The following is a 25,797-nucleotide window of genomic DNA, read 5'->3' on the forward strand; positions in this document are numbered from 1 at the left end:
CCCCAAATCCGTTATCCTCAAGGGAGATGCAGCAAGAAACTGTAAACTGTACTGGGGCTCAGCTGAGAAATGCTGGATTTACATTGCGTCTTCTTTTACAGAGCAATTAGTCTGCATTGAAATGATTTAGCCAATAGCATCCTACAGGACGGATCTTATATACATGCACAGATAAAGTCATCATCTCCTAGAACCCCTCTGATCAGACCTGCCTCTGATACAGCTATTATGATTAAAGCTTTAATTGCATATGCTGACAGTACATCTCCTCCTCTGTTCCTTTTTTCAAACTCCAAGACTTTTTATTCAAACATAAAAGACGACTTTACCGTTGACTTTTATGAGCTGAGACCCTCAATTTATATGTTAGTCCCGGATATTGTAAAGGCTGTTAGTTCCTTGGAGACATCAAAGCATTCTTTATATTACACATTTAAGGAGAAATAAAATCACATTATCTTTCTTAAACATTAGCATCAAATGTTACGTCAAATGTTATGTTACCCTGACACCCTATTTTTAAGCAAAAAGGACAGTGTGCAGATCGTTTTTGAAGCCTATTGGAATCCAATGGAACAGATTGTGAATACATGCAGGCTGCAGAAAGTCTCCATTATTCCTCAGTTGTGCATGTCGTGGTGGAATCACATTGTGGCACGTTGAACACAACGTATCAGGAACACCTGCTTGTGCTGGTTGCATGCTATTTTTGCAGAACCTGCGCCTCAGTTTCAAAGAGGCTTAAATCTTGCATATATTTCCCTCCCTGCTCCCTTCATCTATGTATCGCGCATCGCCCCTGGATGACTGTAGAGGATGTAAAAGGTGAAATCAATAACAGTTCACAGCTTTTACCTTTAGGGTCACTTTAGTTCATGGAAAGATGAAGTTGTCCTCAGTGTGCACACACGTATTGCTTTAACACTGTAATCACTGATTCAACAGGACATATCATGCTTATTTTCAGGTTCATATTTTTATTTTGTGCTTCTACTGGGACACGTCTCCACGCTTTAATGTTCGAAAAGGTCGTTATATTTCTCATACTGCCTGTGCGGGAGGACCTCTTTTCACCCTCTAGCCCAGTCCGATGGGTCCGCTGCTAGCCGCCCGTTGACTGGAGGATGGCCAGCTGACAGCTAGCTGTAGAGGCAGCGCTACTAGTGATGAGCTAAGAGGCTAAGAGTAGGCTAAAAAGAACCTAACTGAGTTCTAATCCTCAGCGAGTTTGTCACTCGGAATATCTTTACATTAAAGATATTAATTGTTGTAAGACAGAGACAAACAGATCTGTCATTGAGACAAGACAATAGGGAGACACACAAAGACAAAAGCCCTTTGTAACGCCACATAGGGGAGGCACTTAGTGCTAATGATAGGTCTGCCCCTGCACATATTGTAAGAGATTGTTCACTGCAATTACAATATCATTTAGACATGCTCCAGATCTGTCACAAGAGCTGAGATGTATTACATCTAGCTCTCTAAGCCCACAACTCCATGCGAGATGAATATGAATTAAGCATATTTTAAGTCTCCTCAGCGAGTATGTGGGGGTGGCTTCTATCACTCCTGAGCCTCTCGCCCACAGACAGACCACATCAAAGTTAATTTCCGGTCTCGTTCAGATGATCGAGCAGAGTGAGAGTGAGGTCCTGGCTCTGCTGACCTGTGTGATGAGGCTGCGCACGGCAGACAGTGACACCCAAATGGGAAACCATGCATGTGCACGTGAAACTATTCTGGCTTGATACCTTTATTATCGTAAAGCATGGCAGTGGCACTCCTTAGGGCCAAAGCGCAAGATCCGTTTTCACCATCGCAATCCGCCGCCCACAGACTCTATACATCCCACATATGAGGTAACAATCCCTCATGGTGGGCGGTGACAGCTGTTTCAGACCAGGCACGGGAATGTAATTGGATGCTCTAGCTGTCAAGAAGAGCAGGGACCTTTTGATTTGGCCAGACTGTCCCACAGTGAGACAAAACATGAGGGAAACGCAATACTTAAAGTTTGCATTGCATTGTGGTTCACAAACACAAAGTAATCAGGTTACGTTACTTCAATATTTTGGCACTCAGATTACGATACAAAATGTTTTTACATGCTACTAGTAATTGTAATGGAATACATTTTAAATTAAACCGCCCAACTCTGGTATCCAGATATAGGGAGGGCAGAAGAAGACAACAAACAGGAAAAAAAACAGAATCGCAGTATGACAGGCCTATGGCAAAGTACAGCCAAGTCTCCTCCAATAATACACATGCAACCCAAGCAGGCCTCAGACAACCTTCGCTACGAGTTACCTGAATGCAACTTGTTAGCTAGAAATGATCCTACCTGTGAAACACACATCACCTACTGTAAATAGGGGCTATTATGCCTTTTGTGGTTTTCCCTTTCCTGTAGTCTGTTGGTTTCGGTGCATGTAAATGGTTAGCAAAGGCTAACATCCCCAAACTCCCTCCAAGTTTCTAATAGCTAGCACTCCAACACACTTCTACGTGATAAACAGTTGACCAATCACAGCAGAGCTGGCCAGCTAGCCAATGAAACCAGGCTCTGGTTTCAGACAGAGGGTGAAAAGAGTTGCTGCAACACAGGCAGTATGAGAAAAATAAAGAGCTTTTTGAACATGAAAGCATGGAGACGCGTCACAGTAAAGGCACACAATACTGATATGAACCTGAACATGAGCAGAGTAGGGCCTCTTTAAACATGACAAAAAGCTAATTCCTCTATATTTCTTTATGTTTGAACTGTTGGTCTGCCACAGCCTTTATGTTGCAACCATTGCAGCTTTCCTCTTGGCTGAACATGTCCATCTTCCATGCTTGGCAGGTTACTGCTGGGATAAATGGGCACATACAGTAGACGGCCTGTACGCACTACACTGTACCATTATAGAAGTGACAGCTACATGCACACTAAACGACACAAATCATTCTCTAATTGTAACCTTTGTTGCTCACTTCAACCACTATTCACTCCTGAGGCACTAACTCTTGAAGGAAAATTGCTCTGAAATGTCACCCCCCCCCCCCCCCCCCCCCACTGATCCCCCCCCACCATTATTTTCCTCTCTATCTCATATCTCATTGTAAACTCGCCGTCTGTATTTTTTGGTTGTGAGAAACATTGTGCTATCTCATAAATAAATAAAAAGCCTTGCAATGCTGTAACTACGCCCCGGAGTCACTGGGCTGCCTCCGCCCCCCTCCCTTTAAACTTCAACATAAGCCCGCTTTAGTGCCATTAAAATAACTTGTCATGACAGTATAGCCTGGGAGCAGTGCAATCAATTTCCATTAGATCAAGGCCCAACTGAGCATCGCCACTGAACTAAGCGCTGGTAAGCAATCTCCCTTGGTGTGTGTGTGTGTGTGTGTGTGTGTGTGTGTGTGTTTACAGTGTGTGAAGGAGCAAGGACGGGGGAGTAGGGAGGGAGAACTTGACAACTCCAACACGAGCTTTTCCTCCATGTCTCCTGCCTTAGCGGTAGAGGGACTAGAAATAATAATAGTCTCTTTTTCAATGTATTCATCGGGACCGCTTTACCACCATAACATCGTGTGAAATGATCACCGTCTGAACAATCCAGCTTGCCTTCTCGGTGCAGCGAGGGTCTCTCCCCAAAGTGATTTAGAATGCACCTTTTGCAAAAGACCAATCTGCAACTAATTAACATCAGAGTAATGTATGCCACCAAATGGATTTTTTGCTCAATATAAATTATGCAAGATGCCCCTCCGCAGCCTTCTTATCTCTCGGCGGGAATCAGCGGATCGACACGTGGCTGAAGTGTCCTTGATGGGGCGCTTCTACAAACGGCCAGAGATAGGGATGGCAGGGAAAGAGGGAGACAACGGGTAGCGACAACTGTGCTGAACTCAATTGGGAGAATAAAAATACAAATTATAAATCAAGAATAAACATAATAAAATCATTCATACTCGGCAAGATCTTTTTTCTAGTAAACATCTTCCCCGCACCAGCTCAAATAATTATGCAATTAAACAAACAGTGTGTCTACTTGGTGTGGGGTTCAACAAGGGAGGTTGCTAAACGTAATTTGTTATTTAAGAGTAGGGAATACGGAGCCTGGGAGCCATAGACCTGGGCATTCGACTCAATATTACCTTTGTAAAAAACATCTCGGCTGCAATCAATAGGAAAGCACCTCGGGTTGAGGATGGAGAACTGGGATGGAAGAGGCGGAGCTAGAAATGGACCCTATTACAAGTTACTTCACAACTGAAGTTCAGCTTTTAGAGATTGATTGGATCGGACTACCGAATAGAGTAATTTTTACAATGATAAACGATTTCAAATATGGAGGTGTTATAGCACACAAAAAGCTAACACCTGACGAAGGTAACGAAGTCTTAAAATGAGAAAAAAGTAAACGTGAGGTGGCTGATATCTGTCAACAGACTTGCGGTCAGAGCTGTGGTCTCATGGAGCTGCTGTGTGGAAACTAGAACATGCCCCACGATTAACTGTGAGGAGGACGAGACTCTACAGCACCTCCTCGTGGACTACAGAGCCCAGGAGGTGTGGTCGCTCCTACGGGGCATCGGGTTAGACTTCATGTATTGTATTCTGGATGAGGGGATGGACAATAAACACAGGGACCTTTTTCAGCTGGTAATGTGTATCACATGTATGAAGATCTGGAAGACAAGGTGCAAAATGGTACTAAATCAGACGATCATAAACAGTGGCACCATCGTGACACAAATACTTACTGAACTAAGGAGAAGAAAAACCCCAGACTCAGCCATGGGGCGTTTGAGTCCGAGCTGAGTCTCACTGGAATATAAACGTGCTGTTATTTATATATGTATTCATTGTGTTGTATGTGTATTATTAATGTAACTTGTGTATATCATGTACTGCCCAAATAATATTAAATAAAGTTTTCTAAAAAAAAAAAAAAAAAGAGGTAGAGAACATCTTCAAGGCTACACTCATGTACTCGTGGCCTTTAGAGGAGCCACACGTCTTAAATCACTAAAAATCAACTTCATAACAGAAGTGCAGACTCTTCAACAGCGCATTAAAGTAAAAAAGTAAATACAGATGCATTTCTAAAAAGCAATAAGACATCGTTAGTTTTCAAATCGCTTAATGGGGTAACTTGCTACACATGACTGTGGTGTGGAATATAATGAACACGAGTTTAGCACTGATTTTCACATCTCCAAAGCCAAGGCACTAAGTGAGTGCTAATTAGCAGAGGGAAGGCATTAATTATGTCACACGTCATCTTCATTAGCCATCCCAGATGTACGATGTGTCAGGGGAGCGCTTGTAAGCACAGTTTGATTATCGATAGACATCTGACAAGATGTATGACGACAGAAAAGGTGATGCACAATGTAGAGATCCTAAATCGATAATCCATTCGCATGCATGTTATTTCTTAGAGGTATTAAAAAAAAGAGTAGAATACATAGAAACTCTTCAGCTGTCTGAGAAAGCAATACGCATCAAAAGCACCTGTCAAATCACGAGGAATATGTCAAATAGCTGCCCACTGATAGTAATTAGGGCCTGTAAGCTGTTGATCCCACTTTCCTGCAGAGGGATTATTGTCATGGATTCGGTCTGCCTTTAAAAAAAGAAAAAAGCCCAATCAATGAGCTGCGAGAGAAGCGCAGGCACCATCTGTTCAACCCGGCATCACATCTGTTGCTTGGCTTCACCTGCTCCGGGAAGACCGTGTCTCCAAGGCGAAGAGGTTTCACTCAAAACCGTTTGGATTTCTACTCACGCTGATGTAATCACGCGCTCACAGAGACCAGCACAAGCGAATGTGTCAGGGCGACACAAAGAATAAGAGCACCTGCCAGTTGTTGAGCTCCACGGCTTAAAAAAGAAACGAACATCAGCACATGTGGAGAATAAATAGATGGTAGTGGATGTTATGATGAATCCTTTTCATCACCTGGGAGTGTGTGGGAGAGAGACTCCCTCTGGAGGGAACACAGGGCCTTTAGCCTTTGCAGACCATGTACATGCGCTACACCTATACGACACACGAGAGGAAAGGGAAACCCACACAAGCATCACAGTGCCTCTTGAAACACACGGTGAGGGAAATTAAAAGATCCTAGTTATAAAAAAAAAAAAAAGGAGCCGATGTCAACAGCTGGTCTTCGACAATTTCTTGCGAGAACATTGCACACGTCCACAAACCTTCATCCTTCAAAACACCTGCACCCATTGTTTGCTATCGGATGTTTACCACAGGTGGCGTGCCGCGCTTCAATGCTCAGTGCAATATGCCACTGCTCTACTTCCTCCGTAAAGCAGTCGTTTTAAAATCCCATTCGTCCTCTGTTACTATACCCTGACGACGACTCCGCTCTGTATGGCATGACACGCTCAGTATCTGCAGCACTTTACTTTCTGCTCCATTACATAAAGGGCACACTATTTCTACATTGCAAGTGAACTGCCATTGGATGTGAATCATGCACTGCAGAGTCTCTCTGGGTAGTGACGACTAGGTGACATCATGCGTCTCAAGCAATAGCTGGGGTTAACTCGACGGTATACGCAACACAAAGAGAATAATCAAACAGATGTGTTGTGTCCTGATGATCCCGTTCCATGTAATCCAAAACTCTCCCAGCTAGACTCTAAGAGCCCTGATACTTAGCAATACAAATCTATTAAACCTCCAGTCCATCCTGCCTAGTCCTGTGTCCTAAATCTTGTGACAAAACTCCAGGGGAGATAGTCCTTTGTTTGCTTGGAACAGCATTTGTGTCCAGAAAGTGCCACCTCATCAAACAGGGGGACAACTGATCAAAGTCATCTCACCTTGTGGAAAGCTGGCCAAGTCAAAGTGATTCATGGCTGCTCGGATCTGCCCGGCCGAGCCAAGAAAAACAGGCATCCAGAAAAGCGTTGCCAAATACCTGTCACTGTTTCACAGGAGCAAACAATAGCACGCCAACAGACGGACGACCTTAGGATATACAGGGGAGTAGACCCAGGGAGACGTCCCCCCAGGATTTAGGGATTCAAAACCTCCTCGTTATGCAAGTCAAAACACGTGTGACAGCAATGCACACACATCTCAGTAACATGACATCCTGTACTGATATACAGTCACCACATAACCACTCCACGGTGAGAACACTGTGCTCTGCAGGCTGCATGCTCACATACTCTCTCCTGTTTCCGCCCACTTTCTCCCCTGCTGGAAGCTCGGCAATCACATCTCCTGTGTGCTGCTACTTTGATGACGCCAGCAGGTGGAAACCCACGGGGATACTGAGTGTGCAGCACAGTGTACACACACTGTGCTGCTGGATTGATCAGAGCACCGGGCCGGTTTGACTCACCGGGGTTAGGTAGTGATGGCAGGGGAACGCATAACAAACAGCCTGCCAAACCACGAGGGACGGGGGCATCGCTGAAGACTTTGAGTTATGGCCGGCAGCCGGACACAGGGTGCAACAGCACGGACTGGACAGCAAAGTGCAAAACGCATTGTTCCTCAGTGAATGCTTTATGATCCGGTCCATCTCTTATTCTGCATTGATCTCACTTGTCCAACTTATATTCAGTGAGCTTTTGTTCCCTTTAGAAGAATGAGATGGTATCATAATGTCAGTTTGCAGAAACAAGAACAAGGAAATGCAAATAACAAAGCCCAATTTGAGACTCTCCGTTATTGGCTCTAAAGGAAAGCCTCAGGTCTGCCTTTCACCTCTGATTGATATTTGGTCTTGTAGGTGTATGGCAGAGGTGGGACGTGACACATGGCAAGAGCTGAGGCAGGAACAATGAGGTGAGGAAAAGATTGTACCATAAATCTTATAATACTAACACTATAATAATAAAAACTATCTTTCCATTTCATATTCATTCTTTGCCGATTTTTTCCCAATGGCATGTCATATTAAATGTTAAATGTGTCATGTTCTAAAGAATGAATGAATCATTCTTTAGAAAATAAGCAGCAAAGCACATGACAAAATGATATTTCTAATTCAAGGGAAATCTATCCATCATGCTTTAAGAGCTCTTCACTCAGCTTTAAGTGCATTTCATAACATGCACCTCGTAGGGAGTCTGCATGCTGACAGTGAACTGTGCGTCACGCTGGAGACCATTGTTCCATCTATGTTTATCATGTATCATTATTCCCTAGAGTAGGGATATTAAAAACAAACAAAGCATTACGATCCTTTAACTATCTATGTCTATGTCTTGTTGGGAACATCCATATCGTGTATATGCACAATGAATAGCTAAAACTATAAAAAAAAATGCCATGCTATAAAGAATAACAAGTCTCTACAAGTGAAATGCACCATTGGCCAAAGAAGCAGACAATTAATTCAAAATCAATGAGATTTAAAGCGACATAATATCAAAGGAAATGATAAACGCAAACTAAACTCTACTAAAACCTCATCAAGCCCCCACTGAGTACCCAATGAGCAGGTGGATTCACTAGGAGAAAAAAGGATTACTTTCTGAATCCACTCAGTGCACGCTCTTCGTTCTTCCACCAGCACCGTGGTCAGATTAATTATCTTCCATCCATTAAAAGGGGCAATTATATTCCAACCTCCTTCATATGGTAATGAGCCAACTCCGGGATGGGAGAGGAAATGTGTAATGGCCATCGAATGGTGCTGGCAGGAGAGCTACCGTAAGGAATAGAGGTGTAAGAGAGGCAGAAGGGCCATATTGAAGAGGAACACTGTGTTCATCTTAACAAGGATAGAGAGGGCCTGTTACCCACCACATACGTTCGTAATGTGCATGATTTAATACTGAAAACATATTTAAAGTTACCGTACTTTTCGGACTATAAACCGCGACTTTTCCCCCCATTTTTTTGTACAGCTAACGGCCACTAGGGAACCTCCTAAATCTATGGATTTTACAGGTAAAATTAACCACCTTTAACTCTATGGGCACTAGGACCGGTCCGCGCCCGCCACCTCTAAGGGCGGGCTCCAGCAGGAAAAGCTGGAGGCCGGAAAAGAGTGAGACAGGTAGCGCGCCAAAGTAAAAGTGGAACCGAGAGACAGAACGAGAGCAAGACAGACGGACAATTTAGCTGCTGCGGCTTATATGCAGGTGCGCTTTATAGTCCGAAAAGTACGGTAACTAAACTCCACCACTGGTCCACGTGTCATCAAAACAAGTGCCATATGTATTTGTAATCACAAATCTCGAGTCATTTGGTGCTCCTTTTACTGAAGCATATAAAATCAACGTACCTCAGGTTTAACAGCATTCATCATTGTGACAGCATTGCAGATATTATAGGTACATCTAATATTGAAAAACAAACACAAGTGTACCCCTTAACCTCTGATGCCCAACGTGTGTTATGATCACAGTCTGGTAGCATCACTAGCGTGCTGTCAAGTGTTCGAGCTAAAACAGAAAAGTAGAAAACATAGTAACATTACATGAGAGCAAACGCTATGCATTGATGTTTTTATCAACATCTACCTTTTATTCTGTCTCACTGCATACAAATCCACATGTTATTGGCCACAGAATAAAGATGGGAGGTAGAACAAAAGTTATTTGGGTTTCTTTATCTGGATTATGAGCTTTAGTATATTATAGTCACAATATGCAAAAGCCAAATACTCTCCAAATAACTACCAAGAAGAGCGAGGGGTATCAAAGAAGGAATGAGAGCTAATGTCCTTCAGTTACATTCCCGACAAACACCTGTGCAAATTAATGTTCCCTCCTTTAAAGTCACTTTCAAAACTTGTCCTGGACTTTTGTTGTTCCCTGTCTACATTTGCAGAAAATAGCCTGGAGCTTACAAAATGCACAATCAAGGGAAAAGCTCCCTTCATTCAAAGCAGTGGTTGAGCTGAGGAGGCAAAACGGTTTCATTTCATTTCCAACCAGCTCAATAACGTTTAATAAAAAGCAAGACCCTGATAAGGACTTCATAAAACATTATGAGTGCATCAGCTAATTTAAGAGGAAGCAGATCTCTTTTGATTGTTTTCAACCTCCCATTAGTTATTTAGATGCTCGCCCCGTTCTGTTCCTCAACCTCTCATTGCGTGCCGGTTCAATAAGTAAAGCAGGTTAACGGCATCGGTCCCAGCTCATTAGCTACACTGACTGTTTTATACACCACCGTTGCTACTCCCCTGGATATGTATTGTTTTATTTCATCCCTGCCATCACTTTATGCTACTGTAATATAACACATCAAACGCCGCACCTTACAAGGAAGTCATAAAACCGCAAAAATGTATTTAGAAATGAATGTCACTTTCAATTACCTGGCGAGAGAGCTCGTAATGTTTATAGTGGCGCTCATTATAATCGCACACAGTCTGACCTTTTGTCCCTTTGCACTGCTGTGAGAGAGTCACACGGTGGTATTGATGAAGAGGGAAGGGACAGGGGGTTTGGAATATCTGTGGGAGGTTGAGGATAATATCTACATTATATAGATTTAAAAAAGAAAGTACATACCGTACTTTTCGGACTATATAGCGCACCTGCATATAAGCCGCAGCAGCTAAATGGTCCGTCTGTCTTGCTCTCGTTCTGTCTCTCGGTTCCACTTTTACTTTGGCGCGCTACCTGTCTCACTCTTTTCCGGCCTCCAGCTTTTCCTGCTGGAGCCCGCCGCTTAAAGGTGGCGGGCGCGGACCGGTCATAGAGCCCATAGAGTTAAAGGTGGTTAATTTTACCTGTAAAATCCATAGATTTAGGAGGTTCCCTAGTGGCCGTTAGCTGTACAAAAAAAATGGGGAAAAAAGTCGCGGCTTATAGTCCGAAAAGTACGGTACTTCCGTCGTCTTGGCTTCTACCTTTAGCGAAACGCTCCTTTTACATCTGTGCTCACCAGGAGGTGAAATAAATTCAGCTCAAGGTATTTCAATTGGTACCAGCAGTGATTGGTCAGACAGATGTGGTATCATATTTAATAATATTTTTGATGTATTGGGAATTGAGAGGGTATACAATTGGGATAAATGGCAGACAATTACCTAAACAATTTAACTTTATTGCACACAATAAATGTGTATTACATTTTGGCGGACACCGATTCATTATGAAATCATTGGATCTATTAATATCAGTATATGTCCGAATAGTAGGTTTGGTTAAAGCCAGTAAATTGAAAAGATCAAAACAAAATGTACATTTTCTGGTCGAAACACTGTGCACTGTTCTTTCAAAGAACAAATCACCCTTCTTTTAAGGATGCGTTGTGTTTCATGTGCACTGAAGCAGCCACAGCAGACAGAAAGAGAAAATGCATAAAAATAATTGGGTAGTTAGCATGATCAGAGCAGCCTCCGTGGCTGCACAAAAGAAAGAAAACACCGTACGAAAGCTCAAAACGTCTTCAATCGAAGGAATTCAGCCTTGAAGGAGAGCAGGCCAACATGAGAATGAACGCCGGCGTTGCTCTCTAAAGTTAAAAAGCACTGCGAGTTCAGAATAGAACACTGAGGACTTGTGTAACACTTTGCATAACATTGTACTAGGGGTGCAACAACTAATCGACTTAATCGATTAAAATCGATTACCAAATTAGTTGCCAACTAATTCAGTCGTCGATTCGTTGGTGACGTCATCACGTGTGTTTTACACCCCGTTAAGCTCTAACTTTATTGGTCTTTGTATCGGTACTGGAGACATTTAAAAAAGATATGTCATGTATTATTGCTACAAAGACATTATATCGTAGTCTTAGTGTCGCCAACTCGTTTCTAATATGCAAAAAGACAAACAAATGCGTCTATGATGTATTTTCGATCTTTCTCTCCCCCGCCTGCTTGCGAGGGGGCGGGGCAGTTTACACACGGGCAGCTGCAACATGCAGCAACACACACACGTGGGAGATGGCGGAGAGAACGCGCTCCGAGGTGGTTAAACTTTACCCGTCTCGATGTGGAGAATGCTCGTTACCAAAAGTGGAATAAGAGTTTAGCATGTAAGGGCGGTAACACGAGCTATTTGTCTAAACATTTAGCAAAATTGCTCCACATCCAGACGGAGGAATGCACCGGGTTCGACTGTCTTTCTAGTAGCTCTGTCGCCCCGTCCACAGTAACGTGTCCACGTCAGGTGTTATGTATGCTAGCAGCAACACACGGAGCTAACTACATTATACAAACATAATGATTAGAGGTAACAGAGTTATTTGCGGACTTTTTGTGACAGAGCCTTCAGTGTGGCATCTCCCAACCTCTGGAACTCTCTCCCCCCCGAAATCCGCAGCGCCCCAACCCTGGACATTTTCAAAAAAGCCCTCAAAACGCACCTTTTTACCAAGGCTTTCCCTACTGTATAGTTAGTTTAATAGGTTTATTTGTCCGCTACTTCCCCCCCCACCCCCTTAACCTGTCTGCCTTTTTTCCCCTACTCCCCCCCCCTACCCGACTTGTAAAGCGACCTTGGGTTTCCTGAAAGGCGCTATAAAAATATTATATATTATTATTATTTAGTTTGTTAAAGTTTCAGCTATTCTTATATTTACAGTTGTGTCATCAGATTATTTAATACGATTTGTTAAAACACTGTTGTTTCTTTTGATGTGAAATATTATTTATTTAATTTGAATAAAAAGCAATGTTAGTTTTGTTCACAATTTAAGTTATTTCAATAATATATTTATTTTGGAATCAAGTATTCATCTTTATTGTCTTCATTGTTAGTTTCCACATGCCTAAAACAACCTCAAGCTAAATCTAAAAGTTGATGGCTAAATAAGAGCGTTTGAGAAATTGTGCAAGGCATACAGTAATAGTCCGAATAGTCGATTAATCGTTTCATTAATCGATAGATTAATCGATTATCAAATTAGTCGTTTGTTGCAGCCCTACACTGTACACTTTGTTACCTCAAGGCGAAATGGTGTCTTGTAACTTACAGTGAGAGTTAACTTTGGTCTCTCTTTTTCCAGTTCAATGAAATATACTTCAAAATGTAAAAACAACTTGTGTAACCTCAACTGTGGACTTGCAGTATTTTCTGCATGAAATTATAAGTAAAAATCACTAAAAACATCAAATTAACTCGATGTATATCCATATATCTAGTTTCTTTATTGCAGGTTTGGAAAAGCGGTGTACCATCGACCCTCGACGGGTTGCCAGTTTATCAAAAGGCCAAAAAGAGACACATTCACACCTACAGACCGACTAGATGTGGGAGTAAACCCAGACAGACACAGGTGGACGAGTATCTTTCTTTCTGAGAAAACCATAAATGCCATGGCCCAATCATCAATCATCTTCTGCCACCTCTTTTAAAATGCTTAATGTCTCCAAAGTAGATAGAGAGATTAAGACTAGTCCCCCCAGGATGACATTTTGAGGCTGGTGAGAAAATGAGTTATGGCTTAGCTCGCCCCTCACTGGAGTCTGTCGTCGTCTCTTTAAAGGAGACTATAAAGTGTAATCAAGACGCGGCTACAGCAAACACTTTGTCTGACCCTCACGCCCACAATGCAACAGCCCCATATCCATCCAAAAGCTCTCCACTTCTCTCTGCTTGTTTCAGTCTGCGTTATCCGGCATTTGTTCGCATCCTCGCAGACGTAAGTCGCCATATAAAAATCTAACTCGGCCAAATCTCTCACAAAGACGGAGAGGAGCTGTCGTTGTTTGAATAGCCTGAGAAAACTTTTACTCAAATGAATGTGAGCTCCACTTTTCTAAGTTATAGGTCCTTGTACTGAACGTGGATATACTAAGTTAAAGAGGCCATGTCATGGGTTTTTCCCTTTGCTGTATTACTGTATGGTTAAAAGGCTTTGTGCATGTAAGCGGTCTGCAATTCTCACCCACATACTCCCTGACATCAGACTGGGCTCTGGTTCCAGACAGAGGGTGAAAAGAGGTGATGCAGCACAGGCAGTATGAGAAAAATAAAGAGCTTTTTGAACATTAAAGCATGTGACAGTAGAGGCACTACATACAAATATGAACTTGAAAATTGGCATTAAAGGGCCCCTTCAGGTCGATATATTGATCCTTAATTTAAAGAATCACTCAGGGCAACATCTACAACTATTTTCCAATCAGGTACCCTAAAAAGAAGAGGAGTGTATAATGAAGTCGTACAATTCCCTGCTCTCCAGCGGCTGCTTTGTCAACCTGTCTGTGGCGGTGTCAGTGCGAGGCAATCTGTCACCCGCTTTCGGTTCAAGCTTAAATATTTGAACAGCCTTAAGAAAAAGTGCCGATGTGGCTCTATGTGAAATCCACTACTTAGCAATTAAAGCGGCCCTAGCCGTCACAGAGAGACAGTGACGCCGTTGAGGGCGACACCTTGGGAAAAGGTGCACAGATCAGCTTTAAAAACCGTCAATTCTTTAACGAGAATGTCTTTTTTTTTTGTTATAGACGATGTTTACATAGGCCTGAGCAACAAGGAGAATATCCTTTATTGGAAATAGTTTTGAAAAGCATTCAATATAAATATGTTTGCATTAAGACACAACTTAACAAAATGAACAGGACTCAGCATTAAAGAGAGACTTCCTTACCTGTGACGGACAGCTCAGTCGTCCTTCTTACCAAAAAGTTCCCAAACTCTAATTCGCAGGTGTAATTCCCAATGTCGTCTTCCCGTACGTCCTTGATGGAGAGAGTGTCCCTTTTCCTTTCTATGGTTTGTCTCCACTGCTTTGGTTTGCATTCCTTTATTATGTAAACACACGGTACAAAATGTCAAAATAAAGAAAGTGCACAGTGTTTGAATCGGCAGGAATACGCTTTTATTTAACATGAAATTCTTCTCGTTGTATGAACTTAAGGCATATTGAAGACAAATCCTAAGAGAGACCTATTTTACTAAACATGCTTTTATAAAGAGCAGCTTTTCACACAGCTATGGTAAACACAGTTATTGCTTACATTTGTTCGGTGCATTCTTGGTGCACACTAACATTCTTTAAAAAAGATGTTTAGGGGATGAACGGCTGTTTATCATTCTGAGGGAGGACTACTCATCTTGATTGAATTGCATCAGCTACTCTTAAATGAATCACTCAGTTAATGTATAAGTTCTTAGTAGCATCTACAGCTTTATTTCAACCCCGTAGGAAACAGGAGGATACTTGAGCATTAAAAGCTCGTAAAGCACTTCTGAAATGGTTCAATTCCTTACATCAGGGGTGTCAAACTCAATTTCATCGCGGGCCACATCAGCATTATGGTTGCACTCAAAGGGCCGGTTGTAACTTTAAGACTATATAAAAATACATATATAAATATATCATATATATAAAATAATGTATTATATTACATCATTGCCTCTGCATGGGATTATCATCGGATAGGGTAATAACTTCATAATTAACTATGTCTGAAAGCAGAAGTCTAGGGCAAGTCCCTTCAGTGCGTATGTCCCAAAATGATTTAAAAAGAAAAGCCAAATTCTGGAGAAAAAAAGAAATAGAAGTGACATTTTGAAATAATAATCTAATTCTGAGAAAAAGGAATTCTATGAAAAAATGCATATTTTGAAGAAAAAAAGGCAAATTCTGCGAAAAAAGTCATATTTGAGATGCATTGTGGGACATGTAGTTTATGGGCAATGTGCTTCTGTACCATGTAACCGTATAATAAACATATTATATTCTTTGCAAGCTCTTGTGGGGCCACATAAAATGAAGTCGCGGGCCGAATGTGGCTTGAGTTTGACACCCCTGCCTTACATCATGGTCATGTGTGTCCACTGCTGTCACACATTACAGTTCTCTGTCTTCAGGCAGATTTCGGGGCACAGAACACCTGAGGCAAAGGAAAACTGGGCCACTGTGGGATGGTTTCGAACTGTGGTCCAAGACAGGCCTCCCAGAATTAAATCAGCCCCCACTGACACAGCGAGAGCCAATAACCAGAGGGTGTGGAGCCCACAGTCATTACCTGCTACTTTAATTTGATTCAATGGGAAACTGAAGAAGCTTTTTGGCCCCCTAATCCAGCACACTTTAACGTTTGATGAATTGGCCCCCGAGCTCCGCCGAACAGCTCTATCAAAGTGGCCTGTTGGACACGAGGGGGTCTGCGCGGGTCAGCTCCACTGTGGGCGTAGGAGAAAGCTACATGTGGCTGTACACGGTGAATAGATTCATCTCTGTAAGATATATATTTATTTAATAAATGCTTCAAAAGTCACGGTGCTTGAAGTTCATTAGAATCTGAATGAAGCTGACCTTAACGAGGTTACTCTTCTTTAAAGGAGCTTTTTATTAATGTGCGTGATGGGTTTCAGGTGACGGACAAAAGCCTTTTAAAGGAAATTAAATCAGTGGTTATTATTCGAGAGAAAGGGTGCATGTTACCTTGTACCACACGATGTCGGGCTGCGCTCCTGGCTGTACGTAATCATCGATGCCCGGGCAGGTGATGTCTTTGTTTTTGCTCAGTTCGGCCTTCTCAAAGAACCTCATTTTGGAGTTGAAGCAGAGGTCTGTGTCGTTCTCGGCCACCGTGAGAGACATGGACACCTTCATGCAGTATGTAGAGTTCCTGCAGAAAGGGGGAAAGAAAAGGTTCATGAATCAGATAAGAAATCATAAGGAAGTCTTGGCTGAAGAACGCAAGCAAAAGATGCAAGCAGTCCAGCTCCGGTTTCACATACACTCAAAGTCTCATTCATTAGATTACATATGAATAGCTAACGGCAGCAGAGGCAGACGTATAGAAGCCTTCCTCTGGAAAGAAACATTATTTCCACAATAAGGGCTAAAACTGTTCTACCTTTAAAGTGTGTGTATAAATACTATATATAGTGTATGTGTGTGTGTGTACAAGGGGAAGGGACACTGTCGGTAACATGCGGCGACAGCCTTGAATGTCAACAGCGCTCTAAGATTGATTGAGCGTTTTGTTTTCACGCGTTAAGCAGATGCAGTGCGAGCTAGCAGATAAGTACTTGCTGCAATTGATGTACTGCAACTGCTCAGGTCATATACAGAGAGAAGGGAATGTATAACGTGAAGGCAGAATGGGAGTCAAATGCAAGATCACTTGTAATGTTTGAAGACTATATGCTTGCCTGGACTCAGATACCGGGGCGTTTTTATCCACGGTGGAATAAACACTTAATTTTAATGCCTGGTGTATGCAGTATCGCGATATGTGTTGTTCCTCTATTGGGAACACGTCTTTAAATACTAAACCAATCTGTGTCGAGCTTCACCATGTGTAACCTTGTAGGGAATCAGGAAGTGATGCTTCACGGTTACATGAGAAGTAAAGATGCAGCTGCTTGGCGTTTACTTCTTTCCTGTTTGGGTCATTAACGAGACAGCGATTCCGAGATTGGATCTGTTGCTCGAGTAATTCACGGGACCGGACGCGGGAGTCGACGAACACATTGAGTCTCGGGAACGTTGTGCTATTTGAAGAGAGGGAAATAAAAGCAAAGGTCCCGACAGATCGATGGGTTCAATAGGAGCACCTGTTCTTTGGGGAAAGCGGCCAATAAGACTGTCATAGTTGACAAGCACTCCAGCCCGAATGGAGGGAATCCCACCCCGGCCCCCCGCTGGTTAAAACACCAAACAAATTGGCAGTGTTTAGGAAAATCTCATTGCTAATTTTCCAACTAAAGCTGGTTACACAAATTGAGCTGAACCAACAGACAATTACAAACATGTTAAATCCTAACATAATTGCGCTGCGTTAACTGCCCCGTGGATTAGTGCAGCACACACTGGTCTTAGCTACAGTGTCGGCAAACAATCCCTCGCCGCTCGCAACTGCCCAGTGCCTAGCGCTCCCCCTTCACAGGGCCGTTGTCATGACGCAAATGTGACATGATGTGGAGATTATCCCAGACAACTCCTACCAGATGGACACCTGTGCAAATGAGATCCCACGGGAGCGCTGTTAAATATTCTGGGCAGCACTAATAAACTGGAAGACAGAGAGAGGGAGAGAATAGTGTCATCTGCTCCGCAAGAGTGATCGATGGTGTGGGCCAACACTGTGTCCTACGATGTCTTTCCAAGCATTTCACATCCATCGTGAGACCTTTCGAGCCAGGTGACTATTCACCGGTGTAATATTCATGAAGACAATCCGAAGAACTAAAAACGATCTATATTCCAGTGACTTAACCGTATGCTGAGCATTTAAATACTGCAGATGCGGTGATAACAAGCTAGCTGATGGCGTTAATATACTGTAGGTGACACCGTCTGTCACATGTGTCAAACCGAAGGGGCTATGCAATGTCGTGGCAATGATAGATAGCACCCGGCATACATCAGCTGAGAGAAGTGTCAGGCTGACAGATACTGTATGCAGCTGGAGGGCAGGCAGAGGACTGCAACACGCGGCACATGCACTGGAATGATGTGAAATGGTCGGTGAGGAGTTACGCAGCATGCTGAGAGGATTTTGATTGGCACACTGTCGGGAAACACGGCATTAAAAATATACCCATGGGATTTAGAAGTGGTGACACTCAGGGGTTAATTTGTAGCTTTATGTATGAAGCCTAGGTAGTGAGATCCCTCCTAACAAAAACATCCACCATATTTTTATTTTATTCACAGGGCAATACAACCAGATGCAAACCCGCCCTTCATCTCAGCGACTGTTCGCTCCGATATTAAATAATAGGCAGCAGAATTGATTTGAAATCCTCCCGAGGATCCGGGGCACCTGTGGGGAAATTAATGAACTAACTTAATGAATCTGTTAATTAAAACAACTCCTCTCTAATAGAAAATGGATGATGAAATAATTGCGATTACTCATTAGAGCTTACTCTCAACTAACAATAACTGTCTCCGAGTATTGTCTCAGCGCACAGCACAAGATCAATGAAAGGTTACCTGGGTATTACAGGGGAGTAGAATGAACCCACCGCATAGTAACCATTTACATATGTGATGTATCTATGCTGTACAATAACATGACGGTCTTGAATCAGGACCTACAGTCGTCAGCATTTTAATTAAAGATGAATGAGGTTTATGTTAATGCAGATGTCATAAAACACACGAGGTAAATACTTGCAGTAACTTTTAAATGTAACCGAGACATGCAAATGTTTGAAAACTCCCGTCTGTACATGACATCCTATTTCAAGAAGATTGTCATTGTTGATATGGCAGCATCCCAAGTGTCTCATCGGCTTAAATGGTTTCGCTACGCAGCCAGGCACATCCTCCATCACTGCAGCTTTCTAAAACCGTCAGAGCAATAGTCCAACTGTAATCAGGGCATCAGGCTCAGAAGATCTGCCAAATCATTACCGTGTTCCTGTTTGCTTGTCTGTGAAGGAAGCTTCCACTTTTTATATGGACGCACTAGATAAGTCTGGTCTAGCAGACTAGGCTCTGGTTTCAGACAGAGGGTGAAAAGAGATACTGCAGCAGTCCCAGTAGACGAGAGGCACTAAATACAAATATGGACCTGACAATGAAACAAAATGTTCTCTTTAAGGGACTCTAACCACAGGGCCCAAGTATATGAGCGACATTATTGGTCCACGTTGCTGCCTCTTGCGTCAGCATTTACCTGAGATTGGATTGAAATGTCGACCAGGGCTACATCAACGTGAAGGGTGGATGTACAAACAGATCGTTGCCGAGAGGACACACACACTGCAGCTAATGCAGCCTGGCAGGATTGGATGTGCACTGTCACTGCAGAGACAGACGTACCAACAGCTTTAGACAGGCAGCGAATCGTCAACATCAAACAGTGGCGAAGACCAAGACTGACACAACACCGAGAGGTCAGAAGAGTGGCCTCGATAAGGAGCTAGAGATTGAACCCGAGTATTTATATAAACATATATCATACAGCCTCCAGTACTCTGCAAAGTGCCTTCCCTGCTGTCCACACCAAGGCAAGATTAACCCACACCAAGACAGGGCCGGCCCAGTTATCCTAAATCAGTTTTTTATGGTGCCTGCATTATTTATGGCCAGAGCGAAGGTCATAGTAAGCAGTGGGAAGACTGGGGTCCTACCTGTGGCGGCCGCTCATAACTCACCTGTCGGCTCTCGCACCAAGCCCGGGATGATGAAGCACCTCGGCTGCCCACATCTGACTGTGGGCCAACTTGCTCCTACTTAGCCTCTGTCTACGAGTGTGGCACTTGTCCGCCATGCTGGAACAACCGACTCCCGCCATCCACCCCCCTTTCTCTTTAGCTCCCTCTGCTTGTGGTTTGTCTCTGTCCCTGCTTCTCTCTTGTCTTGTAGTACACAAAGTCTCAGGGAGGAAAACACACCACCTCTGCAGATAACGAGGTGTTGCCATGCTGGGAAAACAGTCATGCCGGCACCTGTCTGTGCTAGTACGAGGCAGGCACACACTCGCATTCACTCGTATGGATGCGGAAGGATACACATGGAATACATTGTTTAAATTGAAGCCAAGACAAGATCATATTTATTTAACTGGATGGTGAGACGAGGGATGTCTGAGTTTTTCCAAACATCGGCAGGTTTTTATTTCAAATGGATGCTTACTTTAGTGACTTAAATTAAATGGTAAAACACGAGAGAAGCACATTAGGGCTAGCATTCACGAAAATACCTTAAAGAGTAATTACATTTCCAGTGAAGACCCTCTTGAAGCTCTTAAAGGACCCCAAGGAGTCCTACAACCCCACCGTTAAAACTCTGGTTATAAAAATACACACTGCAGTACACATATACATCCGCAAAATCAATAATCTCATTGCGTAATCCTGCAAAAAACGAATGTATTTCCCAACAATACTGAGATCTCCCGCTTGTTCATCTCAAGCTAACTGAAGCACCTCTTGTGTGCCAATGCATGCGATGCCTTCGGGGAACTCATTTCCCATTCCACGACATCCCCCACTCATCGTTATGCTAGCAACCTGATTTCATAACAAGAACAAACAATTTGTCTCCATTGTATTCGAACTCTGTCATGACCTTATTCATTGGTCCCTGGGCCCTGTGGGGGGTAATGTATGAGCAGCCATTGCTCTGCATATCAAATGCAAAACCTTTTCTTACTATGTGCTGTTGCATTGAGTGGAGAGGCCATATTGGTGAAAAGATGTAAACTGGTCATAGTCAATCAAACAATTTAGGTTTGTTGTTATGTTTACTTGCTTTTTGGCCACTTGATCTTTCAATTATTATTATTATACGCTCACTGTTAGGATACAGGTAAGAGGTGAGTCCTCTCTAATATACCCCTGGCTGGTAGCTGTGGTATTGCAGTTGTTCAGTTCAGCAGGAAGAGAGGGGAAGCAGGGAGGCGTCAGGGAGGGGGGAGGAAAAGTTGGCTGTGGTGCCAAAGTGATTGTGCTTGGGGAATGGTATTTCTGACATTTGTCTGGCAGATAAAAAACACCATCAGATACGAGGAACAGAAGGTCAGTGTCCCTGCTATCAGATAGCGATGGTTTGGCATCTTGTTTGATGACTTGCTCTGCTCAGGAGAGCCAAGAGGATGGCGCTGAACATGTGACCGAAAAAAAAATCCCTCAGTTGGGATGTGGAAATAATGTATTTAACCTGGGTGTAAATGTGTGTCTAAGAATAACATAAAATCCTGGAAATAAATAAACTAAGGTTAGTCACATTTGGCCTTCTGGTGAACTGTTGAGGGTGATCACTCGAGCCAGGAGCCATTTTAACTCGGCTTAATCAAATGGAATCAAGCATGAGACAAATGTCCAATCAGAACGAGTGTGAAGGCCATGCATTGTAATTGGCTGAGAGCATAATGGCATAATGTAGGCCCATGGTGGATTACATTTGTATTCCTATTCTTCAAAAGAGTGACCAACATACATCAAAACGGGTATGCTGTAGCATCGGAGTCTGAAGTGTGCAATTTCATAAAAACATGTATCCATTCAGCATACTAAAATATTTAGTTTTTGATTTGGCCCATGAAAATATCCAATATCCTTTTACAGTTATTGAAAACTTAAATATATATCTGGAATATACCAATATTGTATGGGTTATGGGAGTTAAAACAATGAATACGTTTTTGCTGCCGTTTCTCAATGATTTGCCTGGAAATGAAAGAAATACGAAGAATTTTAACAACATGAAAAAAAAGTGAATCAGAAATCTTTAACTTAGAATAAGTCAAGGTTGTGTCTTCCCCACATTGATATCACAAGTCAATAAGTGCTTCTGGTTTTTTCCATATTATGTTAAGCCCCGATCAATGGTAGGGAACTGAATTGCTCACTCACAGCTGAACATCTATACTATAGGCTGATTAAAATGTCCGAATGAAGCACTGCATAAATGCACAAAAAAGCCTTCACCTTCACAGATGGCCATGGATGAATTATAATGCCATGCAACTGAAATGAAACAAAAAAGAGATGTTTTTGCACCTATGAAAAGAATAATGGATTGTAAACAAATCAGTATTTTAAATGTACTTTTTTCCCATTTATTTGCTTCAGTAGATGGATGTTTTTTACCATCCAGCAGAGGCACCAGCATTTGCACACTCACGCCATTGTAGCATCAGACATCCACACTGAATATCTGGCTAAGTTCACAGTGCTGCATCACAGGGCTGAATAAGGCACAGTGTGAAAGGCGGACTAAACCCAAACAGCAGCTCATACATCACCGAACAATGGCTGCTGGAAAAGCGCCTCCACTAACCCACATAGAGCCAACTAAAAGGCTGTCCAAAGGCTGTGTTGACAGAGCAGGCTCTCTATACAGGTGTAAAGAATATAGGGGAGCATCATCAATAACCTCAAGACCGTGAATGAAGCAGCTTTAAATCCATATCACACAATTAAAGAAAACCTCACCTGGACACTGTGAATAACTGCTGAATTAGATCGAGCACCAATTCTCTCACCACCTCTAGAAGTAGTTTGTGAAAAGTCCTTCAGTCATTGCTGTAATGTATCTGTGCTGCACTACTTTCTTGGATAATGTTTAACAACACCTTAGTGCACTAGTAGTCTAAGAATATGGTGTTAAACAGAGGTCCAGAGTGACTGAACATCTCGACAAATCTCGGATGAATTTACCCCAGTCAACAGAACTCTTCACTGATCTTTCTTGATCCTGTGAATTTTACTTTAATTCCCGTTTTTTAAATGATCAAATATGTATTAAAATATATCCACAGCCAAACGGTGGATTGGAGCAAAACATGATACAGACATTTATGGCTCTTACGAAGGATACCCTAAAGCAGGGGTGTCAAACTCAATTTCATTGCGGGCCACATTCGCATAAAGGTTGCACTCAAAGGGCCGGTTGTAACTATATAAATATATAATATATATTTAAAATAATGTATTATATTACATTATTGCCTCTGAATTGGATTATTATTGGATAGGATAATAACTTCGTAATTAACTACGTCTGAAAGCAGAAGTCTCTTCAGTGCGCACGTCACAAAACGAGATGCATTGTGGGACATGTAGTTTATGGGCAACCTGCTTCTGTAAAGTGGCATGTAGCCGTATAATAAACGTAATATATTCTTTGCAAGCTCTTGCGGGGCCACATGAAATGAAGTCGCGGGCCGGATTTGGCCCCCGGGCCTTGAGTTTGAGACCCCTGCCCTAAAGACTTTGGTGATCCCCTGAATGTCCATCTCGAACAAATAAAAGTCTTTAAGAGGCCGTATTATGCTTTTTGGGGTTTTCCCTTCCCTGTGTTTTATATAGGTTTTTTTTAATGGTCTGCAAATGCTAAAATCCCAAAGTTCCCTCAAGAGGGAGTTCGTCTCCCACTGACTCCCCTGCACTGTTGTGTGCAACCCCTGGAGATTCCAAAATATTCAAAGAGAATGAATCCTAATTATCCAGACCCAATGAGCCAGATGCCAGAAGTTGAGGGTGGAGAATACCTTTGTTTGGATAACTAGATGAAAAAGCCACTTTTAATTTCATTGAGACTTCAAAACCCCATCCATATAGGCCTCATTGGGAAGAACCACCACTGATTAACATCCATCAGGCCGTCTTTGTTATAGCCCTTCTCCTGAAGCTATTCCACAGAGCCACAGCTAGCTGATTGTCTTCTGCCAGGTATCTTATAACGCCAACCTTATATTATACATCATCCATAACGGCTGGCAGCCCAAACCATCCATGCTGCTCCTTAGTCTAGCGTCTCTCATTGGCTCTGACAGCGGGGCTGGATCAATTGGACAGGTCCTGACTCGATCTGAATGACAGAGTGTTCCAGACGGCCTATTCTGACTGTCACTTCCCTGAGAGATCACCAGACACTCCTGCCGACCAATACTAACACGGGCAACATGGCTGCTGTCGGGAGCGGAGAGGAAGTGCTTTTCAAAGTGTGTGTGTGTTGCTGGGAGGAAACTAGTAATTGTACCTGAATCAATTTTTAAGTATCCTTCCCAACCCTGGTTGTTGGTGTGCAAAGGTACCAGGTGTGGTCCAGTCCTCCACACACACACACACACACACACACACACACACACACACACACACACACACACACACACACACACACACACACACACACACACACACACACACACACACACACACACACACACACACACACACACACACACACACACACACACACACACACACACACACACACACACACACACACACACACACACACACACACACACACACACACACACACACACACACACACACAGATATACTCCTATGTTATCCTCTCTTTGTCCTCTGCTGGTGACAGCCCACGCGTTGCAGGGCATGCAGGAAACCCATTAATAAGCCCGGGACTGTGGCCGCTTGCCAACACCGGTGCACGGGGTTAAAGGTGAAACATTAGCTACCTGCCAAAGAAGTGGGATTCTCCCTGCACCGCTACATCTGTCCTTAATTTGACTCTGCACTCCCAGCACACTGCAAACAGATCGATACACTGAGGATATGGGTCTCTGTTTGACATTGAGGGCCAAGAACAATGCTCTTTTTTCACAGCTCCGGCCTCCTGAAACTGAATTAATAAAGTGTAGCATGGCCGGAGACCCCGCACTTAATAGCTGTTGATACAGCAAAGATGATTAGCGTGAAGTTGCTAAGCACTCCTACAGAAGCGTTAAAACCTGCATGTGATTGTCTCAAAGCCGAAACAGACATCCATCACATCAGTTTGCCCTGCTAATTTATGCTGCCGTTGAGCATAGAGGACAAAGCAACGGAGGAAATCATGCTACATTATGAAGAGAGGCTGGATGGAGAGATCAGTGACTTTAAAAGTGTGCAGAGAGCAGGCAGTGATTAAACTTCACTTACTCACCGCTCACTGCAACATGTTACAATTTTCTACCATTGCTGTTTTAAAAATAACATTGATGTTATTATTTCCAAAACATCTACTCCCTTTTCACGTCATGTTAGCCATACCGGCTTTTACTCTGATGTCTCATCCGTCAGCGAGGTAAATTAAAGATTACAATCTTTGTTATGGCTTACGGAGAGACTCTCAGCAGTGCTGAGGAGATAGTGGTATCCTCCAACTAACCGGATGACCTGGGTGTGTGTGTGTGTGTGTGTGTGTGTGTGTGTGTGTGTGTGTGTGTGTGTGTGTGTGTGTGTGTGTGTGTGTGTCACTCTTCTGCAGATGTTTTTGCTCTGCATACAACAGACCTCCTCAGGGGTAGAACATATGAACACCCTCGATTCGACACACATCACTGTTCATCTGCTCCCTTCCACTCATGGACAGTATGTGGCATGAGTGGTCCCACATCATATGTCCTTAATGCATGTGGATGTGTGTGTGTGTGTGTGTGTGTGTGTGTGTGTGTGTGTGTGTGTGTGTGTGTGTGTGTGTGTGTGTG

The 25,797-nt window shown here is 43.0% G+C and overlaps 1 protein-coding gene across 1 annotated transcript in view; it reads right to left on the reverse strand.

The window, feature by feature from the left end:
• LOC117459876 (interleukin-1 receptor accessory protein-like 1-B) overlaps positions 1-25,797 on the reverse strand; it is a 222,183-nt gene that overhangs the window by 101,242 nt on the left and 95,144 nt on the right. Inside the window, exons 4-5 of the mRNA XM_034101040.2 lie at positions 16,335-16,521; positions 14,532-14,685 (exon numbers count right to left, since the gene is read on the reverse strand). Of these exons, the coding sequence (XP_033956931.1) occupies positions 14,532-14,685; positions 16,335-16,521 (341 nt within the window). The remainder of the gene's footprint in view (positions 1-14,531; positions 14,686-16,334; positions 16,522-25,797) is intronic.

Source organism: Pseudochaenichthys georgianus, chromosome 2 (genome assembly GCF_902827115.2).
Source record: "Pseudochaenichthys georgianus chromosome 2, fPseGeo1.2, whole genome shotgun sequence".
NCBI classification, from domain to species: domain Eukaryota; kingdom Metazoa; phylum Chordata; class Actinopteri; order Perciformes; family Channichthyidae; genus Pseudochaenichthys; species Pseudochaenichthys georgianus.